The sequence below is a fragment of the Miscanthus floridulus genome, chromosome 11 (assembly GCF_019320115.1).
Source record: "Miscanthus floridulus cultivar M001 chromosome 11, ASM1932011v1, whole genome shotgun sequence".
In the NCBI taxonomy this organism is placed as follows: Eukaryota; Viridiplantae; Streptophyta; class Magnoliopsida; order Poales; family Poaceae; genus Miscanthus; species Miscanthus floridulus.
Window position 1 is genome coordinate 25,039,157 of NC_089590.1, and position 18,798 is coordinate 25,057,954.

The window sequence follows — 18,798 nt, forward strand, 5'->3', positions numbered from 1 at the left end:
AAGAGCCAAGCAGGCAAGCAAAAGCAGTCAACCACATAGCAATCTAGCACAAGCATCCACCAAGCCACAACAATTTATATACAACTAGTAGTAGAAAGCACAGGAAGGAGCACATTTATCCAGGTCCTAACAATCTAGCACGAGCACAGGAAGCAGAGCAGACGAAGCACGGGAGGAAGAGCAGAGAAAGGAGGGGACTAGGGGAGAAAAGGACGTACTTGCAAGATGATGGAGGCACGACCACACGAATCGATGGAGGGCTGGAGGCTGTGGAGAAGTCTAGAACGCGGAGCAGAAGGGGTCGCGAATGGGGCGGAAGTCGGGGTCACGGATGTGGCTGGGGTCGCGACATCACGGATGTAGCAGAAGTCACGGATGCGGCGGAAGTTGTGACCGGAAGCGAACAGGGCAAGCGGCGGGATGGAGGAGGTAGGCGCCACCACCACCAGATTCCAGGTGGACCTCCACCCTCTTCTCTTTCCCTCTCTCCTCCTTGCGTTGTAGGCGCCAGACGGCTCTTTCCCCCGTGCGCGCAATCCCTGCCTTTCCCTCCCACGCGCGCGTGATTTCCCTCCTGCGCTCCCGCATGCACAGCATCCGCCTGGGTCAACGCCTTGGCGACGACTTGGCGTGCGTGGCGACACCATACGCAAGAAAGTCGCGGCGAGCCTGATACCACAGTTCAAAAAATGCCTGGACGCCAGGGCGTTGCCTAGGAGATGCCTTAATAACCTTGTGGCGCTTCGTCATCGTCTATCAACGCCGCCCGCCGAAGCCAGCGCGGTCAGCACCACCTGCTGCTGTGGACAACCACAGTTTCGGCAATGTGTACCAGCATCGCCCGCCCTAGCCGTCTTCCCCAATGTCGCCTGCCCCAGCCATCTTTCCCAACAGCCATGGCCGGAGCCAGCCCTTCTTCAGCCACAGCTCCATCGCTTGCTAGGTGCTGCCTAGCACTGCCCCTGCTGCCGCCGCTCCACCGACCGCCGGAGACGTCATTCCTGCTGTGGTGCCGATGCTGTATCCCGCGGCACCAGGTGGCCGGCAGTTCCGTTCAGCCGGCTGCATGTCTCCACTGCTCCAAGTTGTACTTTGACTGTATATATGAAAGTTAACCTTCCACCCACCCACCCACCCCCACCCCCTTCCCCGCGCGTATATTGGGTGTGAGGTGTTATCTAATTCTCTAAATTTACAGTGCAAATTTGTATTAAATTTAATTTTGAAGCAGAGTGGCAACAAAAGTGTAGTCTTGCAAGAAATAGTACTTAGTACAAGTGTATTTTTCTCAAACTGCTTCTCGAACGCATAGTTTTGTGACACAAAATGCCACTAAAATGTAGTTTTACAAAACTGATGCTTGGAAATGTTAGTATTGTGAAATGTCATTCTTCAAGATCTATATTCCATAAGAAAAATAGTACCTTTATCAAACGGTTCTTGTGGTATACATTAAATCCTTGAACGTCGATGTGATGTTTTGCATCTTTTACAAACCCAATTGTTACATCAGCTACCATCTGCACCAAAGAAGATCACTAATGAGTTGCAAAAACATCTTAGGATTAAGAATCGGTTTTGGGTCATAGTTGTTTACATTTGAATCCTTTGGATGTCCATTAGGTGCCACAGGCCTGTATGTGACCTCTTTCTTCAGCATCATGTCAGTCACAATATTATGGTGTTCAATCTCTTTTCCACGCAAAATCATTTGGAAGTAAGTCGGAAGTCGCAAATACAAAATTGATGCATAACTCTGCAAAATTTTTAAAAGTCATTCTCAGGATTCAGGAAACACAGCTAAATGGAACACCTATTAGGACTGACAAGCTAACATTATTTTGAATAACATGGCGATAAATTATGATTTGTCAACCAAGGAAAATGCAAAGCACGAAAGAAGTTCTGCATTGTACGGATGCACATAAACCAGCTTTAAGTACTGTAAAATCATGCTACTGTAAACACAATAATATTCTAGATAAAACTGCATTAAATCTGTTTCAACCAAGAGCCAAGAGGTGCTGCTTCTAAGCTATTATGTGGATAAAGCAATCTGCAATACTAAGGATTTTTTGTGTTGTGTGAGGACTTTGAGTTCTATTTAAGTATGCAAACGATTAAAATTGATCAAATGCAGCCATCTATTCAAAGTTGTTGGACACACAAGAACCATAATATTCATTTGATTTGATTATGCTCCAGAGTCCAGGAGCATGAATGTGAAACAGATCGCAAAAGGAGGTAAGCAAAGGAAAAAAGGGGGCCAAAAGACTCAAACTAAATGTTAACTTGTTAAGCGAGCGAGAGGGGGAGCAAGAGGTTTAACATTGGAAGCAAACTGCAAGTCTTCCAAGAACCCCAGGCACCACCGCAGTCCGCACCACCACTTGCTCCACCTGTCCTCACTGCTCTAATACCCCTGCTTCCTACACTCCTCAAAACCTCCCTTCTGCAGTAAAGACTCATGCCGTCATCCTTGTGCTCAACTCATCTTCCTCCACATTCAAAACTGTGTATACCCTTCCCTCATAACATGCGCATGCATATGCATTACTTTTCAGCTCTGCTTTTTATTTGCTTTCTGTTACTGATGCATGCATATGGTGCTACAGTGTAATGCCAATGATAGTTAACTATTGCAGTGTAGTGTGTACTATTGTGCTAATACTACAATATTAAGGTACCCATGGGTGAAACAAACAGATGGCTAGTTTAGCACCTTTGTGTTAGTAGTGCAGCAGCCAGCAGCTATAGGATGAGCAGAGGTGAATAGAGTAGATGGAGTTTAGATCACAGGTTCTGTTTTGAAGCAAACTGGCTTCGCCTTTCATTGCATATAGTTAGGGATGAAAACGGTACGGATATTTTCCGACCGTATTCGAAACAGAATCCGTTTAGAGGGGTTGAGATCCGTCCGTATCCGAGTCCGGATATCCAACATCCGATACCGTATCCGTATCCGAATACTCAAATCGCATATTTATGATGTCGATATCCAATCGTATCCTATCCGACATAGTTGACACTATCCGTATTCGAATCCGAATCCAGACAGAAATATGAAAACAAATGTAATATTGGTGATATCCGTCCGTATCTGATCCGTTTTCATCCCTACATATAGTCATAAATATTTATTTATAGACATGTGAAGTCGATTTGTAAACCAACCTTACTACTGTACTGCTCTTGTCCCAGCTACTAGCGAAAGGGCGCCTAGCCTAGTGGTTAGGACATCTGAGTAGCATGCCTCAGGTCCTGGGTTCAACTCCCCGTGGGAGCGAATTTCAGCCTGAGGTAAAAAAAATCCCCTCATCCGCTCCATAAACCAAAGAAGCACAAGTCTAAGGCCCAGCCCAATTCTCACTTGGGCAACGGATTCCGCTGTGTAAGGGTGGGGCCGGGGGGTTTCTCGGCCTGGTGAGAAGGTCTTCTTCTTATTGGAATGTTGTGGGGGCAGTCATACCCACTCAGGTTGAGTTTTTTTTTTTTTGTCCCAGCTACTAGTAAAAACAGATTTGAATACTACTGGGTAGTAGTCTGACATATCCCCCTATTGCTGCTGTAAGCAAAGTCTAAATTGACTTCTACTGCAGACTGTCAGAGACAGCTGCACTACTCTTAGTGCCTACAGGAGTAAGTAAAAGAACATATGTTGGCAGCTAACAAAAGACTACTGTTGGTACTATCTAGATAAGCAGTAGACTACTGTTGAGTGAGTGCGGGTGTGTGTTGCGTGTGTGTGGTGTTTGTGGGGTTGTTTGGGCTCTTGCCCTTTTCTCTTCTTAATATAATAAGGCGCAGCTCTCCTGCGTTTTCGAGAAAGAAAAAAAAAACTTTGTATGCCGTGGTACTAAGTGCTGATATAATTTGCTGCCATGCCAGGTTGACATGTTCTAGCCTCAACACGACACATGCCCCTTATGCGCTTGGGATGTGTGGTGGTGGTGAGGTACCACACGGAACACAATGCTTTGTTACCATAGTGAACGAATGCATCAATAAACTCAGTAAATCAATGTTACAAGAAAATGTCATGCACAGGATCCTATGTCTTCTAATTTAGAAGCAAGAAATTGTTGATAGAGCCACCAAGTCTTCCCAATTAGTATATACCTTCTCACAATTTGCGCACAGCAGAAACATAAGGTAATTTATAATACTCCAGAGATTGAGCTTAATACCCACTGATCCAACTTCCTAGGGATGCAAGCAGGCCTGTCCACGAGCCTGCAAATTTGCAGGCTGGCGGACAGGCCTGCTTGAATCTGGAAACATCGGAATGATTGTGTCTTTAATGGTGCAAGTCTGAGAGTCACGGCTGTACTGCAAGCTGTCACCAATGAATGCAATGTGTGGTGCTCCGCTGGAACAAATGCGCTCCAGGAGCTGTTGGTCAGGCCTGGTCAGCAATACTTCTAGTCTTGGTAGCTTGTTGGTCACTTGCTGTTGAAAAGGGCAATTTGTTTCTACTATTCTCCTGGTTGTAGTGTGGCTGTGTGTTAGTGTGAGTTTTGCGTGTGTTTAAGGGGGACTTTGTCCCTCTCGTGTACTCTCTTCTTCATTAATGAAATGACACGCAACTCTTGTGCATGTTTGCAAAAAAAAGAAAAAGAAATAAGTTTTATTTAGTCAGAAACTGAACTATGCCAAGTCACTGCTAAAATTATAAAAGGCAGGATGTACTAAAGAACAATTTTGTATTAAAAAAGAATCTACATAAATAATTTGAACTGCAAACACTGAGCATGTTTGGATGCACGGCAAGTTTTGCCTGGCCTCGTCTAGCCAGGCAAGGCTAACCTTGGCCATTGAGGAGGGCTAATTCGGCTCTCCCAGCCAGCAAGAAAAAACTCGCTTGCAAAGAAATCGAGGCAACAGGCAAGAAAACCAAACGCGTTTTTCTCTCCAGTTTCTCGATGGGCGAGGCGAGGCGTGCTTCTTCAGCTGAACCAAACGCGCCTACTGTTTAGTGACTAATAGCAAAAAAGGCGCTTAGGTTATAACTACGAGTATAAAGGGCAGCCCCAGTGCACGTAGCTCCCGCTTGCGCAGGGTCTGGAGAAGGGTCTGACCACTTGGGTCTTTTATAACTACAAGTATAACGCAATAAAAAAAGGGACCAATTATATACATTACATCATCAATTTACTACCAACCAGAGTATGCATACATCAAACTTACTCTCAATGAATGCCTATATGTGAGGTAATGCTTGGAGTTTGGGAACTGCTTTGCCATCTGGATACTTTTCTCATCGCGATTACCACCTCTGAGTTGAATATCCTGCCATGTTAGACATCAATAGAAATCATAGTGAGCAGTTTAACTAAAACGATGGTATAGCCTACAGTCCTTGGTCACGGGAACTTACATGTACTTCAGCATCAAAATCAAGCTCCAAGTCCCCTTGGTCATCCTCCCAAAGATTGTAAATAATAATTCGTGTCCCTCGATCTTTCATAGAACTAAACTGCAAAAGCCCACATGGAATGCTATAATCTAGTGCACTCTAAAAGTAAAATAAGATGCATGTAATTGTGTTCAAACAAAAAAAAATAAGATGCATGCAATTAAAAATTACAAGTTGAAAATTTGAGACATTGTGGCATTTTAGAAATCAGATGAACAGTTTTCCATATAGTTTACCTCTTTTCCACAATATATTTTGGTTTTCCAAGTGAATCATGAAACTACAGCACAATATGGTCATTTGTAACAAGAATAAATAAAAGGACACATCCAATGAAACAAAGCATGCTCTAAAAGGATTGAAAATAAAATTCAAGGAAAAATTGTAGATACCATGTAGATATCACTTAAAGATGTAAATACCCTTGTGTTTCCTGCACTTGCCACTTGACAACTCAACACCAATTTGAAACCTCACCTAAGGCCTTGTTTGGATGCACATGTGTTCACCTCAATCCACATGTGCTGGAGTGGATTGGAGTGGAAATTAGTTTAAGTTCCACTTGAATCCACTCCAACATATGTGGATTGAGCCATTGAGGTGAATACATGGGCATCCAAACAAGCCCTAAAGGTAGATCTCACTTCCAGTACTCCACATATGATGTCAGAAATCAGGATGCCAACATGGAAAGAAGGGGATGATGTAACTAAGTACTAGAGCCCACTGTGTCAGATGTGTCAATTCAGTTCCCTCCATGAACAACAAGCCACAAGTCTTGTGATCTTAGTTCATATAACCCTCAACCCCTCCCCTACCTTCCACACTGGCATCTTAAATTAGAACCTACGGCCATATCACAGCTGATATGCTGACACAGCATCTCCCAAGCATCATCACAGGGATTTTGCACCAAAGTTTAGCTTTAGTAGGCTTAGCAACTCCAAGTTGCAGTGACTTACAGGGAGAGGGTATTTGCATTTTCTAAATAAAATTTCACAGCCTATGCCTATCATGAATACACTACTTTTTACTTGCAGCAAGCGCATTAATACCTTCCTACATGGTTCTTACAGCAGTAAGCCAGTAAGGCATACATGGAGACTCCAGTACAGGCAACAAGGCTTAGACCCATGTGGCAAGATACAACTTGTCACCAAGGAATGCCTTAAGAACCTTAGTTTTCTGCAATAATTTTCCTGTTACCATGTATTGTGACAACTAGTCCTAAGTATCATTGCTCAACAAGCAATCACTTTAGTGCTTTACCAACAAAGTTAGACATGTTCTTACTCTCAAAAGCAAGCACCATGAAAAGGAGAAGCCTTGAGAACTGCACAGTACAATCATACATGGCATCAACTATACCTGTTCAAGTAATTCTGCTTCAGTTGAATATGGAGACCATGTAATGATGGTTTGCAAGCTTGTGCTCCAATCATCTAATGTAGTCCGGGCCATTCTTTCCCAACCTTGTTTATATTCATAATCAATCTGCAGAATAAGTGGTAAAATCACAATGTCAGATTGTACCAGTCTATTCAAAGATCAAGAAGTTGATTGTGTGCCTCAAAATAAAAGGACTGCCAGAGTGCCTCAAAATAAAAGGACTGCCAGACAACTTATAGACACAACACACAAAATGTCCAGCAAATTATTCTTCATAGAAAATAATAGTCAAACAACAGACTCAAGTATGTCAAAACTATACAAAATGTTCAGAAGACAATACAGTGATTGTTAAGAATGAATGGTATTCAAATAATTTAAGATATAAGAAAATCATGAAGGAATAGATGTTACCATTGGAACAATGATGTCCTCTTTGCCAGTGCTCCTAAGAAACGTATAAGATAGCATGCCAATGCTTTGAGTAGGCCTTCGTGCCAACCAAAAAGTATTTATAAGTGAAAAGGTGTCAGTTTGCTGACAAGTTACTCAAAATGGATTGAGGTAAAAAACGACAAGTCATAACACATATACAAATTACTACAACCATTCCTCCCTTTGTGTCATCCCTGACTCAATATCTATTGCCACTGCTTCTCATCATCTGTCAGTAAGACTAAGCTACTGATGCCATTTTCATGAAGCCAATCTAAAGTAGCTTCTATTTGTATGAGTTATGTTGGGAAGACTAAGCTTCTATTTATAGGAGTACATAAAAACAGCCCTAGTGGCTTTCTTACAGCCTAAGTAAAGACCTTGACTTACAGCCTAAGGGCTTGTTTGGATGCCCATGTAAACCACTCCAACACACATGAACTGAGGTGGATACATGGGCATCCAAACAAGGCCTAAGATGTGATTGCCAAGAAAAGCTTATTGACCAAGCAAGGGAACTTGCTGACCTAAGGTCAACAGACCAGACCTAATATGACCCTATTAGCTAAACAGGAGATTGACACTTATCTATCACCTATGACAAGGACAGATATGAGAGCAGCAGGCTATTCAACAAGCAGCTTCACCAGGGAAACTGAAGCTGTTTTCAAAAACGTTTGGTAAAACAGCTTCTCAAGGAACATAGAAGAGAGAGAGCGAGAGCTAGGAGAAGCTAGTATTTTTAGCTTCACCTAGGTTCCCATGTGCATGTGAGAGGAGATGAAAAACAGCTTCAGGGAAAGGCTGTTTCAAAATATCTGTTTGGTAGGAGAAGCTGAAAAACAGCTTTGTATGCTGACCCTAAATCTTGAACAGACATCCAAACTGAACACATATTTCTGTGCTATCAAGATCATATAAAAGCGTCCATAAAAAAGTTCACGTAAACCAAACAAACTTCTGTCTCCTGTTGTCTAAAAGCATATTATGGTTTCAAATCCTAGACAACAATCAAGATAACAGGCATCTTCAAGAATATTTATTGTTACATTGTAAGTTAAGATAATAAAACTGGGCCACAACCTTTTGCCTGATTTTCCACGACTACGGGAGAAGACCAAAACATCAGCACCAAGCCTCATTGTACTCGTCTTGAAACCATTACCATCTGCAAGGCAAAAAATGAAGGACATTGAATGCATCAAACTTTGACCAAAATATTTTATGGGCTAAGACAATTTATTCTTCAAAACTCACATTGTCCAATAGTACTAGCAACTTTGCTCTTAACTGAATAACCCAAGGACATGCATTGCCGCATTTTATCTGGGTCCATTCCACCACCATCATCTGTGGGCAATTAACAAGAAAAGGAATCAGCTATAACATGATTACCTGAATGCCAGCAGTGGCTCCAGAGGTCCACCCACATCATCTGACAGATGTATCACAGATTTCCTACGTTGCCAAGTTGTATATTGCATACATACAGGATCAAAAATAGCACTAAGCCGATTGTTATTTAGAATGAGTTCATTCAAGAAGATGCCTATTACAGTGCTCTCTGGACCACGACTGAGAATTCCCTGAGGAGAGACAGCAGGAGGTGTGGGAGGCACTGGCCACATCTGAAAAGTACCAGTCCACGGATTGTAGGTGGGGAAGCTGAGGTCTGTGAGTGCTTGCGGATGAGAAGCATTGCTCTTGGAGTCCCAAGACTTATTGCGCAGCTTGTTTTTCTTGCACCAGGAACTTCCAGGAGTCGAGTTCCCAGTGGTTGAGCTGGAGGGAGGGGTGCTGGACTTGCTGCCAGAGGGAGGCGAGGAGACCAGTGGTCGATGAAGGCTTCCTGCTGCGAAGATCAGCCTCATCCTCAAGAGCCAGGAGGGAGCAAACCTGGAGGAAGGATGGCAGCGGGAACTGCGTCTTAATGATAACCGCCATGGAATGCAAGCTGGGGTTCAGGCCCCGAAGCAGCTGCATGGACGGAGCTTGGTTGAGACCAAGCTGGGCCATGGCCCCTGCTGCCAATTATGTTTTTTCACTGGCTAAACATTAACTTTGGTACTGTTCATGGGTGGTTAATGCCTAATTATTATATAGACCAGCCCCTCCTATATCCTTGATCAAGCTCCACCACTAAGCAGCTGCAACACCAGAGTGTCAGGGGAGCCTTGTTGGCCAATAACAGAGAGTTGGCCAGAGTATTCAGGCGTTGCGAGTACTGGAACACCATCTGGTCACCTTGTTCTGTGGTCCAGAACTCCGCCTCAAGCACAAGGGCACATGAAGCTTTGTTGTCATAGAAGAGTCCCTCGACAGCAGTCCAGATGGCATGTGCCGTGGCATCCTGCATGAGGACACTGCTGAGGATCTCCTCTGAAACTGAGTAGTAGATGAGAGAGTGCATGGCATATCAGTTGCCCTCCAACCAGGTGTAGGAGGCTCTGGTGCTGCTGTGCCATCAACATGATGCATGGCACTGAATTTGCCCACAAGAGTGTGGAAAGGCTCATGCCATCTGCTGTTATTGCGTGAGTTGAGCTCTAGAATAAAAGGGATATGAGAGCGGACGTTGATGGCTGCTAGAGCAGCAGCAATGTTAGCTGGCTGTGGATGGGGAAGAGCAGCAGCAATGAATGCATCTAGTGTGGCAGCAGAATCTGCTTGTGGCTGCTCACCCATGGTGAGAAAGAGAGGAGCAGGAAGAGAGAAAATGAGGAGAAAGGCAGGATATGTATAAGGCTGATACCATGAAAGCTAATAGAATAGAATGAGCATAATCATTTCTCCATTTATATATGGCTTTATTTACACAAAAGTGAGTGTACATGTAAGGAAAAGAATTAAAATGCTCTAATGTCATCTAATCTAGCCTAATCCATACAGGATGTACAATGCAGATATGATCTGAATTTAGGGCCAATAATGGCCAAGATATGAGGGCTAGTAATGGCTAGGATATTGCCATTCTAACAGTATGGAAAAATTATAATGGCATCTCATGTACACTTCTAACACATGAAAATGACATCGTATAAAATATTGTATAGCCAACTCCACTCAACATTTCAAATCAATACAACAGGACAAGTCAAGGCATTTGCCAAAGTCAAATGACTGTTTCTTTGTATTTGATACTAAATAACTGATAGTAGGATCTACCATCTCCAGCTTGGAGGATTTTGCAGATTGACTTAAGCACACATATGCATGTCCAACAGAGGATCCTTTACCCAGGATGAAATCATCAACACAATGATATTCAAGTGGCCTTGTGATGATTGGTTGTTTAGATCCATTGCAATACCTGCACCCTACTAATAGGAACTAAAACAAAAGTCAAATAACGTTCGTACAGTCTGATGCAATAAAAAAGGGCGTACCCAATGCAGAGAACTCCCGCTCTGTGCGGGGTCTGGGGAAGGGTGTCAGTGGCAAGCCTTACCCTCGCCTGTGCAATGTGAGGAGACCGCGACTCGAACCCAGGACCTTCCGGTCACAGGCGGTAAGACTCTACCGCTTGCACCAGGCCATTATAAATGAGCGCTTATCTCAGCATATAATGTGACTCTTGTTAGGAGGTAGGTTTTGGGAAATTGCATAGTCCATATAAGATGATTCTTGTTAGGAGGTACGATGTAGGTTACAGAACTTCAAGAACAAAATTTTTCTGCAACGAATTTAATTTTGAAGCTAAATTCAATGTTCTCAAGTACACATTATGGCATGCATCAAGTGATGACCTCAAAGTCATGGAACATAAAGTTAGAAATTGCAATATCAGTATATCACCATAAATCTTTTGGGCCCACAATCTGTCTTCCCATGGACAACATTTGATATAGTTCGATGAAACCATTGACGGTCTAACTGTGTATTTGTTGGTGGAGCACAGGACCTTGCAGTATGTAAATAGATCAGTCACATGCGGTGACGCATGTGGTCACCGCATGTGGGTTTGAGGCTGTTGCCGATCAGACATTGGTGCACTGTTGGTGTTGTGCATGCAGCAAAGCTCCAGTCAACAAAGTGCCGGTAGATGAGCGCATATGCCACACGATTGGCGAGGGGAAAAGGAAACCATGGTGATGATGAGAGAATTGCCGACATGCAACAAAACTGGGGGTTGCCAACTGGGACGCGGCGGCAACAATGTCAGATGAGCCAAGGAGATGCAGTAGTAGAATTGGAGTTCAAAGAACAATCTGCATCTGGTATGGTGGTGGCTTCTGCTCAATGGCTGCACAATGCAAGATCAATAACTGTCGCCGTGCATTTGCTATGCGGGAAGCGGACAATTTCTTGTGCCCTGTAGTTCTAGATTGGACCATTGGAGACAATCAAGAGGTGTGGGAGGTCATTATGATATGATGCAAATTAAAGGCAACTTGCATGCACATGTTGGAAGATGAAATGAAAAGCTGCACAAACAGGGGGCAGAATGCGTGCATGCTGAAAGATGAAATGAAAAGTTGCACGAAGGGGCCACATGGCTTCATTCAGGGTTATTAGTATGTTATATTATTGCTTAGTAATTATAATGGCAAGATTAATTTCGATAAATGCTAATATGTTGATTAGTGCATTTTAATAATAGTGGTGCTAATTAACATATTTTATTTGTAATTAGAGATTACCATGACAAAATTAGTATTGGTGCATATTTATTATTGTATAATTAGTTGTTACTTTTAAATAATGTAAGTACAGTTATTCAAGTATTCTCATCTCATCCACTCTCATCCATCTCACCAAACAGAAAAAGGCTCGTCCCATCCATCCAACCAAAGATATCCATATCCCGAAACCCATGGATGACCATATCACATCCACCTTTGTCCTCAAACCAAACAGACCCTAACAGTTAGGATGGAGATGGCAACTTAAGATCGAACATCCAAAACCATGATGATGGTGTGGCGCAACATGGAAGAGAAATAACATTAGTGGGGGTTTGCTTCATAAGAGACATTATAGATTCAGTTCTAGCCTCAATAGGAATTAGAAGAGGTATACTCATTGCTAAAGGAAAACTTTGTTACTTCTAGTCAGATCAAGCAAACAAAAATAATCATATCAGCTGACATAATGTAAACAATGCAAAGTATGAGGAAGTTATGCACCTTCAACAAGAAGCATTCTGGACTTCCCTTTATCGATGTCTTTGTCATTCTCTAACACATCTATGTTCACATAGGTAGCTCCATTTATAACCTTCAAAACAATACATACTACTAAATAAGCATGCAAGGATTCTTTTTAAAAAGAAGGAATGATTAATATTTCCATTTAAGCTTACTTCATCAAGAGAATTGTCCAGCAGCTCAGCCAAAGCTGTAATATCATAGCATAGGTTAGCCAAATAATATGACTAGTTTACCACAGAATTCAGTAACACATTGCTGAGTGGTGTGTCAGAACTCTGATTCAGCATGTTACATAAAAAGATAGGAATTAAGGCAAAATGAAGAGGAAGACCATACCACCTAGGGCCCACTTGTGACTTGTTGCGTTTGAGTGCAGAAATCTAGGGTGCACACGAACATGATCCATTCCAGAGACTGAAATGAGAAACAGGAGAGAACAAAGAAAAATACTAAGTAAAAAACTAGAAACATCACAGATACAAACACAGGCGACAACATACACCACGATAACACTAGTACTACTGCCTCCGTTCCATTTTATCTGGCGCACACGCATATCAAGATTCAAACTTTAAAAACTTTGACCAATAATTAGGCTAATAATTTTTAACTATTATGATACAAACTTTAAATGATTAGATTTGTAAGGAATTATACTATCCAATGATTATAAGTTTATAAGCATAAGTAATATAATATAAAGCAAATGAATGGTCAAAGTGTAATCTAGGAGACCGTATCATTCTAACTTGCGCCAAATAAAATGAAATGGAGGGGGTAGTAATTTAAATCCCTCCATTCCAAATATAGTTCACTTTACCTTTGTCAGTTAAACTTCTCTAATTTTGATGACCAAGTTTTAGGAAAAATATATTAACATCTACAAGTTCAGATAAATGCCCTATCAAGTATCGAAATATATTACAAGGAGAATTTAGTGAAACCAGTTTGATATTGTAAATGTTTATGCATTTTTCTAAAAAGGTAGTCGATGTTAGAGACAAAGCCAGATGAACTATAATTTGGATCAGAGAGAGTATTGCATTTCATTTCAGCGTGGAAATTCAATATTAGAAAAATCGGTAGCCACAAGAACCATCATTCTACACTTTGCATGTCCAGCGTTATGATTTGTAATAAATCCATGGACAAGCTTTTACAAACAAGGACCTGTTTATTTCCCCTTCAATGTTTTTTTTCATAAGCCAAATAAGAAAGCAATAACGGGTGCAAAAAAATTGACCACAATAGATTGCATAAGTTTCGAATTAATGAACTAAACCGCCCTCGAATTCTTCAATAGGAAAACTGTTAATGAAACAAAAGGAGAATGCAGAAGGGTTTTAGTATCAGAATAGTACCTGACGGCTGAGCCACCCCATCACCGAGCGGCTTTCCGTCGTAGTCCCCGGCCTTCCAGAACTGCTTCGTCGCACAAGCTGCCAATGGCACCGGCAGCGGCGGCGGCGGGATTGGCTCGAGGAAACCCGGGGGCAGGTCAACGACCGCTGAAACCCTAGCCCGCTTCGTCGCCGAGCCGTCTCCTCCAGCGCCCCTCGCCCTCTTACCGCTTCCGACCGCACCCTCGCCGTCGGAATCGGAGTCGCTGCTACTGAGGTCGATCACCGCCGTGGCGGTCCTCCCGCCGCTACCCCCGACCGCTACCGCCGGCGGCGGCGTCGGCGGCGTCCGGGACAGGGGGCCCCGCTCCTCCGCCGCCTCGGTTTTCACCATTGATGTTCTCATCAAAAGGCTCGAGGGATCTGATCTACCGGTGTGTTTGGTACCTCAAAACGTTGAAAGATTTTTCCCTATGTACCATTATAAAATATCGTAATCTCCTTCCGAAAAAGTTTAGCGGTCTTCAGCGCTACTACTTTAACTTTTTCGTGTCCTCCATGCCACTTCCGTCAGTTTGGGCTCTAACATCGTCAAATTGCAGGTGTGAAAAGACGAAAATACCCTTAAGTTCAAATATGTTATTAATTTTTTTAGCATCTTAACGACTTCAAATGAAAAAACTCAAAACTAGAAAGTTATAGATCTCGTCGAGATCTATAATTTTCATATAAATTTTTTTTCATTTAATTCCGAAAAAAAATAATATGATTTTTGTAACATATATTAATCATATCAAATCATATTTTTTTACGAAATTAAATGAAAATAATTTTTATATAAAAATTATAGATCTCGACGAGATCTACAACTTTCTAGTTTTGAGTTTTTTCATTTGAAGTCGTTAAGATGCTCAAAAAAATTAATAACATATTTGAACTTAAGGGCATTTTTGTCTTTTCACACCTGCAGTTTGACGGCGTTAGAGTCCAAACTGACGGAAGTGCATGGAGGACACGAAAAAGTTGGAGTAGTGGCGCTGAAGACCGCTGAATTTTTTCAGAGGCACACAGTAGATTACGATCTTTTATAATGGCACACAGAGAAAAGTCTCAAACGTAGATCCAGATCCAATTTTTCCACTTAAACATGTGCCATTTTAATAGCTCGATTAACTCTAGATTCACCAAATTTAGATCTAGATTAAAAAAAATTACCAAATATCTTCGACTGCACCTACTCCACTGGTAGATTTGCTCCACTAAATTGGTGAATCTACCTCGGATTCATCAAATTTATGGATCTCCTTAAGGGGTGCTCCACCAGATCCAACTTTAGTGGAGTCGGGAGAATTTACGCACGACTGCCACTGGTTACACAAAAAATAATAATTCAATTTGTTCTGTTTCGCATCTTCATCGTCGCGAGTCTCCTTCCCCTCCACATCCCCGCGCCTGTCGTCACGCTCACTGTCGCATCTCACCGAAGCCCCGCCCGTGTCTGTTGCGCTCACCGGAGCCCCACCCATGACTGTCGCGCTTGCCGGAGACCCACTCGCGGGGCTCGTAACCTCCATTGGCCTCACTGCACCCACCCGTGAGCTCTCTAGGTCGTCGCGTGGGAGCTGCGGCCCTGGCCGGCCGTTAGCCCCGACGTGCCGCACTTGCCTTGATTGTGCCTGCGAGCTCCCCCGGGCGCAATGTTGCTAAGTAATGGAGACGGGGTTCCCGATACATCAGGTTCAAGGCTGTAACACCCCAGGTGTTTGTCACCAGTTAAGCAATGGGTTTGAGCTCAAACATGACATATTAAGTGGTGCTGAAGGCAAAAGATCAAATCTACAAGAGTGAGCTCAAACTTAAACTTGGGCAACACACCCTATTTTCATGTGGACCCTTATTAAGATTATGCAAGAGTAATGTTAAACATGATTATTTCATATACATTATATCAACATGCATCCACCTTGACTAGTGAAAAAGTTTCATAAAGTTCGGAATCAAGAAGTCACATAAAATGATAAGTTATAATCTCTCTTGGATGGCTTTATTAAGTGAATTGAATTATAAGTCATCAACCAAACCTTGCTACCTTACCCAAATAACTCTAATTGAACTCTACAACAAAACTCATGAAGGGTTTGTATTGAGCAAAAGTCAAGAAAATGCCTCAATTGATCAAAAACTCTGATTTAAGCTTTACCGTGATGCTATTTTGACCTATGTTGACTAATCGCTTATAGTGCTTGCATAGAGTTGCACCTTAAATAAAGTTGAAGTTTAAGTGGAGTAGAATAAACTTTATTTTTGGACCAAGAGCTAGATCAGCTTTTAAGAAAGTCAAACCGAGGCTCAAACTTTGAATCAATAGCTGTTTTCACTACTTAAAATTTTTCTAAGTCTAGAATTCATTGTCATCGACATTGGCATCTCGTGTTCTCGTGATTTTGTTAAGCAACGTGATCGGGTCCCAAAAGAAAAGTTGGAGTATACATTATGGAGAAGAGTGCAAAAAGATGGCACTCATTTGACCTTGTTTTGACCAACAATTTTGGAGTTTGTTAATCGTCGTCAATGCGTTGACAATGCCATCTTAGAGCTTAATTACCCGAGGATGCAGAACTCAAATAACCATCGCTCCTTAAGTAATGTTGTAGTGTAGTCTAAGAGTAACAAATTTTCTTCAAGCACCCAGGGACGAATATGCTCTAAAGATGCCGAAATCTGGACTGAAAGTCGGCCTCGTTCGCGCACGCCACATGTTCGGCAGAATGCCCACGTGGCGACCATGCAGCAGAGCGCGACCCACCATTGCTGCCGCGCGTCCCACCTCCACGCCATGCGCCCCTGCCTTCCCCTCGTGTCAATACGGTGACAGACACTCCCTCATCACTCACGATGAGCTTCCCCCTCTCCCTTCCTCGCTCTCTGGCGTCGCGCGTGCTCCTGGACGCCGCCACCAAGCTCCGTGGCCACCGCTCCACTCATCCTTCGAGCTCCCTCTACCTCTCCCGTGCACCGCGGCGCCTTCGCCGTCATGCGTCGCTCCTCCTCGCCTGTGGTAGCCTGCTGCTGTCGCCCTAGGGCTACCACCAGCGCGCTGTACCCGCCACATCCGCTCGCTCGTAGGTGGCCAGGCCACCTAGGGCCGCCTTGGGCCAAGCCGAGCAGTCCCCTAGATGCTCGTGGGCCCGCTGGTGCTCGCCCTACTCTTCTCCATCGCTGCCGGCCCTCCTCCGGTCGGGTTTCGACCTCCTCGACGCCCGTCCCCTACTCTCTGTTGTAGGAAGAAGACAAAGGACGGTGGGCTTGAATAAGGGAAAAGGAAGGGGGTTAAGTGAAGAAGTCGTGACTTAGAGGAATAGTGCCAAAAAGGATATGTTTGTTTGAGTTTAATTTGTGAAAACTGTAGGGTTCCCGATGCAAGATTTGCATTCATTTTCTTTGATTTATGTAGATTTCAATGATCAACTTTGAAAATTTGTAGTAATTAGTAGAAAAATCGTAAAATAGTAAATGAGGACTTTTTGGAATCCTTGTGAAATTATCTATGTAGTAGATCTATAATATAGCATGCTTTAGTTTAAAGTTTTTGCTATAAAAATTAATCTGTGCAGTTAGGTTCTTAATACTAGTTATGTCTTGTCTTTTTCATAAATGTTGTTGTTGTCTCAAATAAATTTGAAATTTTTATGTAGTGCTAATAAGGTGGTGGTTGTTGTCTCGTAAAATTTTTAGGAGTTTAGGCTTGATAGTTTAAGAGCTATAAAAATAACAAATGTCATATGTTGCTTTGCTCCTATTCTAAATAGGACTGCATATTTGTATTAATTGGCTTGGTTAAGTTATGAATCATGACTTGATGACAATACATGAGTTTTAGTAATTTTCTTAAGCTTTCCAAAAAGCTAAATAGAATAATTTTTGGTTAAGTAGATTTTTAGTTATAGTTGCTTATATTTCTATGGCGGTTTCTGCCCAAACCCAGATAGGGTTGTCTTGCTGGTAATGTGTGGCCTTGTTAATAGCAGAATTAGCTCTAGGTATTTATAACAAAATTGTTTAAAATTTTCTAAGCTTTCTAAAAAGTCTAGAACCATATTTTTGGATATGTGGAACTCTAGTTATAGCTGTTTAAATTTGCATATCAGGTTCTGTCCATATTTTGGATAGAGATGCATTCATTGGATTAATTGACCTTGTTAACTGTAGAATCATCTTAAGATGAGAATAAGAAAGTTGTAGGTAACTTTATTATATTTTCAAAAAGTTATGATTCATATTTGTTGGAGGTCTAGAACTCTAGTTATGCTTCTTTGAAATTCCTATCAGTTTTCTGTACCACTGCTGTGTGGACTGCATGTGCAGTTTTGCTTGTATAATTATTTTCGTGGTGTAAATGATGTTTGCTGTGGTTGTAGTAAATACCAAAGTTGTAGCTAATTTCATAATCTAGCTTGTGTTAAATTTTCCTTTTTACTGATTAGGTGGATATCTCTACCAAACAAGTTTTACTCACATTTAGCAATTTTGTTTTCAAAAAGGTGAAGTTTTTACTAACTATTAACTTGTCATCTATTTCCTTTAGAAGTAAACATACAAGGCAAAGCTAATCACACACTATCTTCAAGCACAGCTATTCAAGCAGCATGGAACAAGGTATTTTGTCTGGCTTCATACAGGGACGATAGTAACATCACATGATCACAAGTTACTTAGTATTAAAACAAAGTGATGGAAGCATATTTATGTACAAGCACAATCATGATGCATGACCGTCCTATTCGTTCTCACAAAATTACTAGCCTAAGGTGGTAATCACGTTCTATATCAGTGACATAGCATGTACTCTCTCGATATATAGCTAGTCAATCTATGCATTCGTGGTTAGCGTACCTACAGAAGGATTCATTTCAGCACAACCCTACAATTATATATGCAAAAATGAAAATCTAGTCTTTAGGTTGCAAGCTAAATACTTCCATATATATACGCATATATATATACTTCCATATCAAAACTACCCGATCATTAAATTTGCTACCCACAATTAAATACGCACCATACACAT

At 42.1% G+C, this 18,798-nt stretch overlaps 1 protein-coding gene across 3 annotated transcripts in view; it reads right to left on the reverse strand.

The window, feature by feature from the left end:
• LOC136494649 (protein MICRORCHIDIA 7-like) overlaps positions 1-14,169 on the reverse strand; it is a 29,561-nt gene extending 15,392 nt beyond the window's left edge. For 2 of the 3 annotated variants that reach the window (XM_066490820.1, XM_066490819.1), the window contains exons 1-12: positions 13,752-14,169; positions 12,727-12,804; positions 12,543-12,577; positions 12,367-12,457; positions 8,498-8,590; positions 8,324-8,408; positions 7,220-7,295; positions 6,785-6,910; positions 5,378-5,476; positions 5,188-5,289; positions 1,598-1,756; positions 1,425-1,520 (exon numbers count right to left, since the gene is read on the reverse strand). In XM_066490820.1, coding sequence (XP_066346917.1) covers positions 1,425-1,520; positions 1,598-1,756; positions 5,188-5,289; positions 5,378-5,476; positions 6,785-6,910; positions 7,220-7,295; positions 8,324-8,408; positions 8,498-8,590; positions 12,367-12,457; positions 12,543-12,577; positions 12,727-12,804; positions 13,752-14,136 — 1,425 coding nt within the window. In that variant the 5' untranslated portion in view covers positions 14,137-14,169. The remainder of the gene's footprint in view (positions 1-1,424; positions 1,521-1,597; positions 1,757-5,187; positions 5,290-5,377; positions 5,477-6,784; positions 6,911-7,219; positions 7,296-8,323; positions 8,409-8,497; positions 8,591-12,366; positions 12,458-12,542; positions 12,578-12,726; positions 12,805-13,751) is intronic. The other variant, XM_066490821.1, reaches the window with a different exon arrangement.
• Positions 14,170-18,798: the final 4,629 nt, after the last annotated feature.